Source organism: Clupea harengus, chromosome 7 (genome assembly GCF_900700415.2).
Source record: "Clupea harengus chromosome 7, Ch_v2.0.2, whole genome shotgun sequence".
NCBI lineage: Eukaryota > Metazoa > Chordata > Actinopteri > Clupeiformes > Clupeidae > Clupea > Clupea harengus.
In genome coordinates this window covers 28899564-28907325 of record NC_045158.1, presented here as the reverse complement: position 1 = coordinate 28907325, position 7762 = coordinate 28899564, and the positions used below count along the sequence as shown (strand labels likewise).

Sequence of the window (7762 nt, the reverse complement as noted above, 5' to 3'; positions counted from 1 at the left end):
ACACAGAATGGTGTGTGTGTACATTTAATCCCAAATTGGGTAACAAAAAAAAACTAAAAAACCTACACACAGAGATAATGCAGGCTGGAAAGCATAATGAATGATATTCAGACTTTTTTCTTTTACATTTTCACCTAAGATGCTGACTGAACCATCAAACCTTCATATGCTGTGCAAACAATACGAGGATCTGGTCCAGCAGGTACATTACTGGTGGGTGCTTCATCAGCCTTTGCACTGATGACAGCTGTCCTCTGCTGGATGCTTTGAGAAAGTGCACCCTTCAACAGTGTAAATGTGAACCTATTCAGTAGCATGTCTGTTCTCTACTGGCCAATACAGGTACTGCAGTTTATCCATGTCCCCTGTATCATCACCTTAAGTCGCCATGAGATAACAATAACAGATGTGCCACAGCGATGGCAAAATGCCAATCGATCACTCGTACACCTTCAGCATGACCTAGATGACCACAAGAGCCAATCAGCATGACCTAGGTGACCACAAGAGCCAATCAGCATGACCTAGTTGACCACAAGAACCAATCAGCATGACCTAGTTGACCACAAGAGCCAATCAATCAGTCATACACCTTCAGCATGACCTAGGTGACCACAAGACAACTACAAATTCCAGTATTCCAAATTTCTAATTTGTTACAACATTAGTATTACTCAGGCCATCAAGAGGGTCATGCACAGATGGTAAAAGGGGTGACAAATCTATAATCTGAATGTTATGAAGGACATGGGTAAAGTTCACTTCAAACAGCGTTTGTTTAACACAATTCTGAGGAATGAAATCAGGAACTGCAATGCAAGTACAAGAGCAAACTGCTTTTGGCTTGGTTTGGCTTGACTTGGTTTGGCTTGGCTTGGCTGGGCTTGACTTGGCTTGACTTGGTTTGGCTAGACTTATATATATTTGTGTTCAACATTCCTGTCTTGCTCCAATCAAGATCACTTCAAAAGCTGTGATGAAGAGGATAGGGGTTATGGAGCATCCCATCGCGATCCCCACTTCCAGTTGTTGCCAGATGGTGGTGGAATTTGGCAACATGAAGCACATGTGCAAGTCCTGGAAGTAGCTCATCACCATGGCCCTGATGCTCTGTGGGATGTAAAAGAAGTCCAGGGCAAATGCTATGAGGTTGTGTGGCACTGACCCATATGCGTTGGCTAAATCTAGCCAAACCACATGCAGGTCTTTCTTCTCCCTCTTGGCAATCTGGATCTGCTCCCAGATCATGGTGGCATGTTCCACACACCCCGGGAAACCTGGAATCCCGGCCTTCTGGCAGCTGGTGTCAATATAGCTATTCTCCATCAGGTAGGAAGTCATTCTTCTTACTCAGGCCATCAAGAGGGTCATGCACAGATGGGAAAAGGGGTGACAAATCTATTATCTGAATTTTAGGAAGGAGATGGGGACAAGTTCACTTCAAACAGCGTTTGTTTAACACAATGCTGAGGAATGAAATCAGGAACTGCAATGCAAGTACAAGAGCAAACTGTTTTTGGTTTGGCTTGGTTTGGTTTGGCTTGGCTTGGTTTGGTTTGGCTTGGCTTGGCTTGGTTTGGTTTGGCTTGGCTTGGCTAGACTTCTTGATAATACCAGAATAGATACAATAGATCAGGGCTCTGAGGCAAAGTCAGGGGCCGGAGGATATGAGGAGGTAACAAATAAAGAAATTACAACAACATACTGAAGGAGTCAATATATTCTAATTTGTAAGTACCTAACAACATATGCCCAAGAGGCCGCATAGGCCCAAGGATTCAAAAATCAAACCAGGTGAGCAATAATCAAGCCATATTAACAGACAATTGGAGAAATGCAATTAACTAACAAAAACATGCACTTCATTGTACATAGCTGTACCAACACAACTTTACTGGTCATTATCCTCAATATTTAAGATTAAACTGATGAGTGACAGGCCGAATCAAATGTATCTCCACCAACAAAGTGCATTGCATGGAACTGAATAGAATTGCAACTTAAAAGTGCATGGTATTCTATCAAGGAAATGTGTTTCAAATTTCATCACTCAGTTCAGGTGAACTGTATCAGTTGTTTAGAATTTCATTCATTTAACTGGCAAACAACTTCCAAGTACACCAATTTTTCTTGCACTATTCTGCCCCAGCTTCTGTGTGTGTGGCGTGGTCACTCTAGCCTGCTACATTGGCTTGGCAGATACAGTAGATAACAGTTTCCCCAAGAGAAAGTCTGAAGCTTGAAGTTCTTTTCAAACCTTTACTTAGGAAGCACTGTAAAACTGAGCAGACATACAGAATACATCTTAGTAATCTCATCTCGTAACATTCGTTTCTAAAAACAATCACTTAGCATTGCATTTTTAACTGTGATAGAAACTACGTTAGCTTAATGCTAACTTATTGGGGAATTTCCATAGAGACCGCGCTAGCGATTAGCATATATTATCAAAGTAAAGAACAAACTTCGGTTCATTAAAAATGGTTTCCACAAGAAGTAATGTTTCTAAGTAATAACTGATCAACTGTTTAAGAAAATACTTACAGGCAAACGTTTTCTGGCCATATATATCAGAGTAGGAAAAAATATACTGCAACCTATACAGGTGCATACCGCCACCTACTGCACGTGAGAGTGTACAATTAGCCATAGTCACGAACTGAATGATGCTACCGGAGCACACTCTGGGGGCCAGTCCAAAGCAACCTGCGGGCCAGATCTGGCCCGCGGGCCGCTTATTGAAGAGCCCTGCAATAGATAATAGATAAAGGAACAAATAGTAGTTCAACTTAGGCCTTCTGGTGCGAGTGACGTTTTTGAACACACGTAATGAGGATAGCAGTGAAGAGAGGATATTTTGTGGAAAACAAATAATTTTATTATGGCGTAAAATGCAATGCTTCCCCCTAACATAGCTACCGAAATGCCATCAAGCTTAGTTTTGCTCATTGCTAAATCCACACTAGCTATCCAGACTAGCTGCTACTGGCTGAGGCCCTTTGGCACAGATCCACTTTAGCGGGTGCCTGCAGGGGACGTCATTCCAGCTCTTCAGGGGGTTCACTGTGGGATAGGTGGCCACACAGTCCTCATAGCCATAGTCATCATTGGGTTCTCCGTCCATCCAGTACCTGAACCCAACGCCAAACACACACACACACACACATACACACACACCATAGTCATCATTGGGCTCTCCGTCCATCCAGTACCTGAGCCCAACACCAAAGACACACACACACACACACACACACACACACACACACACACACACACACACACACACACACACACACACACACACACACACACACACACAAACCAAAAAGTTTTCTCCAGAATTTCCAAACCAATAAAATGATGTCATAATACATTTATTGTCCCTTTATTATTATTATTATTGTTGTATTATTGTTCAGTAGTAGTAGTTGCAGTAGTAATAGTAGTAGTAGACTTATTATAATAGTATGTCATGCTAATTACCCTTTGGAAAGCAAAGACCCAGTTGTCCATTTCCATGTTCCTTCTGTGTCTTTATCTCTCAGTCCAATCCAGTATCCAGATCTGTAGCTAAAGCCTTCATCGTGGAGGGCCTGTAGAACCCCTAAAATAAATGTCTGTAAACACACACACACACTGGGATTTGAGCTCAGGTATGACATTCATAATAACAGGGTGTTATTGTAGTATCTAAAAAAACAACAATGAGTCTTTAACTCTTAAACAAAAGTCAGGAGACTGGATGAGTCGATCCGAAGTTTATTGCCGTCTTCCCGTCCAGCAAAAGGGGCGACAGTGGTACAGTGGTAGAGAAGTTGTTTAGTAATCAGAAGGTTGCTAGTTCTATTCCCTGTCGAAGCATCCTTGAGCAAGACACTGAACCCCTAATTGCTCCTGATGTGCAGTGTGCCATCAGTGTAAATGTAAAATGTAAAATGTGTATGCATTGTAAGTCGCACATATGTAAGTCGCTTTGGATAAAAGCGTCTGCTAAATGACTAAATGTAAATGTAAATGCAAAAGAGGTGGAGTAAGCTGATTTAAAGGCACCTAACTACTACTATAATTAAGCTGATTTAAAGGCACCTAACTACTACTATAATTTTGTGTGCGGTAGTTGCTCTTGCTGTGGCCAATCAGGATTAGCTTCACTTTCGGCTTCATCAGCCAGTTTAAGTGTGACTGCTCCTGAGTTAGTTTATGTTTACATGACTGCTCCTGAGTTACTTCATGTTTACCAGGTTAAAAAATGACTACATTATGTCACATCACGGCTAGTCAAGTCATTTCTGATGTGGGAACCAAATTTCTCCAGATCAGGGTCAGATTTGATGACCTTTTCCTTATTTACTCATCCATTCAAAAACAGCTTGGGGGCCTTTTTAGAGCCTTAGAGCCTGAGTCTGCCCCCCCCCCCCTCCTCTGGCCTCAGGCAGATGGGTACCCCCTTTTGAGCTGGGTTCTGCTCAGGGTTTCCTCCTCTCCACTGCCACCTAAGTGCTTACGTGACACCTTGATACAGTGACTTTGTTCATTCTCAGTTGACGAAGTTTGTAGGCGCTTTTACAAAATATATAAAATAGACTTGAAATGGCATTGCATGGGCCAGTTCTGACGGCCGTTAGGGTCGGGCAAAACTGCATCACCAACAAAACTAAAAACATCACACATCTTGTGGGAAGGGGAAGGGATATTTCTGTGAAACTTGCCCCAATGCATGCAGTGCAGCAGCTATGTGGCAACAAAGGCTGGATGTTGGTATCTTGAAAAAGCAAAGCAAAGCAAGAATGAAGAAAGTCCAGGTGGGCTGCCACATTAACCTAAAAAACAATAGCATATTTACAATTATCTAATGATTAAAAATGGTGAACTTCCCTAAATGGCTTCATACAATATTGACTCATCCTACAATTCAAGCTCATCACTACTGATACATTGTTAAAATGTCCAAATTCAAATATTGTTAGTAGACAGCAATGTAACACAGGAAATATGATCAATATGTTCTTCTCAAAACAAAGCACAAACTTTAGGACATTAAATGAGAGATTAAAACCCACTGAAGCACAGCTCCTCTTAACCTGACCCAGCTTTTACTGTGCAGAGCCATAATGGCCGCCGTACACGTAAATGAGAGATTATGTCAAAAGCAATTCAATTCAAATAATTTGTTTACCTACAGCTGCATTCGTGAATCCTGTCAATACCCGGGCTGCACACTGTTGAATTAAATTTACAGGAAAGGAAATATATAAACTTTTTTATAACTTAATTTAGTCACTGACTGGACCAGATATGCACACACGCCACAGCAGCTGGTGGTGGGACGTGCCACACAGTGCGAGAGCTTCCTGGTGTGTATTTAGGTATTATTGTTTATAAATGTAAATGTAATAAATAGATTTTTGAAGAAATGGCTGTTTGATTCAAGTTTAAAATCATCTTGTTACTGGGTGCCAGTGGCATGTTCATGTAGTTACTGGGCGCCAGTGGCATGTCCCTCCTTGTGCCAGTGGCATGTTCATCTTGTTACTGGGTGCCATTGGCATGTCCCTCCTTGTGCCAGTGGCATGTACTTCCTGATGCCACAGGCTGATTAAAAAGTGAACCCCCTCTCACAGGCAGAGTGGGCACAGGTAGTGCTGGTAGTCCGTTCATCCAATCATGTCATCTGGGATCAATAAAGTGATTGGAATGGCTTTTTCCACCGGCTTTTTTTTTCATCAAAGCATTTAATTTATTCATTGCTATCGGGATGATAAAGGAATTTCAATACATTTTTTTTTAAATCACACACACACACATCAAGAAAAAGAGTACATTAGGGCACATTGAATGCCAGTCTATAACGCTTTATTCATCATTTTGCACCAGAAACATTTTAAAACATATTGGTCTCATTACAATGGTATTAATAAAGAAACAGAGGAACACATTTTAAAACATACTGGTCTCATTACAATGGTATTAATAAAGAAACAGAGGAACACATTTCATTGGGGGTAAATTGTTGGATGAATATGGTCTCATTAAGATTTAACGACATAATAATAGATAATAATAGATAATAGATAATATTGTGATTGTCATATAAAACCAGGTATCAGAACATGTATGCAATAACAGAGGGACTAAACACTTAGGAGGGTGAGGTTATGCAACACAGAGCTCATCAAAACCTTTCACACTCAATGGCTTATTTCTGCTGTGGTGATACTGCATGTGTTACAGCAGAGGTCTAGAGGTACAGATATTGTAATAGCTGGGGTCCAGAGATCGGGGAATGGCTTCAGTCTGTTGTTGTCCCCAAGATCAAAGATTCTCAGGCCCAGCTGCTAGATCCTTACGTGTGAGTGATGTGTTAAATTATGTGATGTGTGAGATGTATGTGCTAACAGCATCTAGATATGTCAGTCACAGCAGCTTCACTGATGATCCAGAACCATAAACCCCAAACCCAGGGTAGAGTGTGTGAGTGAATGTGGTCTGGACTCTGTGCAGGAGGGTCATTGTGTCAGAGATGTTGTAGAAGGCCAGAGTTCCTGCCCTGTGATCCACATACACTCCTATCCTGGAGCTGGCCACTAGAGGGAGTTTAGAGCTTTTATTATTGTGTCTGATAAAGGAGCTGCTGCTGGAGAGGATCAGACTCCAGGACTGATCATTACGTCCAAACCCACACTCATCACCCCTTCCTCTCCTGCTGATGCTTTTATATGAGACTGATATCATAACCCACCCACTCCACTCAACCTCCCAGTAGCAGCGTCCAGACACACCCTCTCTACACAACACCTGAGGCTGCCCATCAAATCTCTCTGGATGATCAGGATATGACTGGACCTCATTTCTCAACTCCACCCTCCTGTTCCCCTCAGACAGATGGAGGTTTCTGTGTGCTGTGTTTGGATCCAGTATGAAGTGACAGGAGTCTGATGGAGGAGAAGACAGGACAAACTTAGGTATTTATATGTGTTAGGTGTGTGTATGTGTGTGTGTGTGTGTGTGTGTGTGTGTGTGTGTGTGTGTGTGTGTGTGTGTGTGTGTGTGTGTGTGTAGGGGTTGGGTTGTTGTTCATTCATGTTATTTTATATGAATCTTTGCGTGTGGGGGATGAGATTTATTTCTGTGATTTCTTCTGTGAGTTTTGTTTATGTGTGTGTGATTCTGTACATGTTTGTGCAAGTGTACATGTGTGAAGTGAGTGTCTGTATTCAAAAGTTCAAAAGTGAGCATGGTTGTGTGTGTGTGTGTGTGTGTGTTTGTCTGAAGGGAGTCCTTTGTATGAATGAATGATGTTGAGTGTGTGTAAGTATTTGGGTTTGTTTCATTTCATTCCTTTGTGTGAGATGAGTCCTTCGTATTGAAGGAACCAGAATTTAAGATTTATAGTTAATAAGGATATGTCATAGTCAATAATTCAATGTATCTTATACCTAGTTGTAATTGTTACTTTTATTTGGACTTAAGTTAGAATGTAATCATTTCTTGGTTAGAGAAGAGAGAGAGAGAGAGTCTGATGGCTCTAAGGCCTCATGAATACTGAGGGTGACGCCCCTGGTTCTCAGAGAGCATTTAACAGCGATCCTTCAATGGATAATCAGATAATCTTAGGTGAAGCTCTGTGAGTGAGTGGAACTCAGGCTCTGTCACACACACACACACACACACACACACACACACACACACACACACACACACACACACACACACACACCACACACACACACACACACACACACATGGCGTAGGTGAAGCTCTG

At 41.8% G+C, this 7762-nt stretch overlaps 1 protein-coding gene and 1 long non-coding RNA gene across 3 annotated transcripts in view; both read right to left on the bottom strand.

Moving 5' to 3' along the window:
- The window catches only part of LOC116221172, a 29952-nt gene extending 29338 nt beyond the window's left edge, over window positions 1-614 (bottom strand). Inside the window, exon 1 of one of the 2 annotated variants that reach the window (XR_004164052.2) lies at window positions 463-614. This is a non-coding gene — a long non-coding RNA (uncharacterized LOC116221172). The remainder of the gene's footprint in view (window positions 1-462) is intronic. The other variant, XR_004164053.2, reaches the window with a different exon arrangement.
- Window positions 615-6119: 5505 nt separating this feature from the next.
- Window positions 6120-7762, bottom strand: part of LOC116221165 (tripartite motif-containing protein 16-like) — a 9858-nt gene continuing 8215 nt past the window's right edge. The window contains exon 6 of the mRNA XM_031571069.2: window positions 6120-6932. Coding sequence (XP_031426929.1) covers window positions 6415-6932 — 518 coding nt within the window. The 3' untranslated portion in view covers window positions 6120-6414. The remainder of the gene's footprint in view (window positions 6933-7762) is intronic.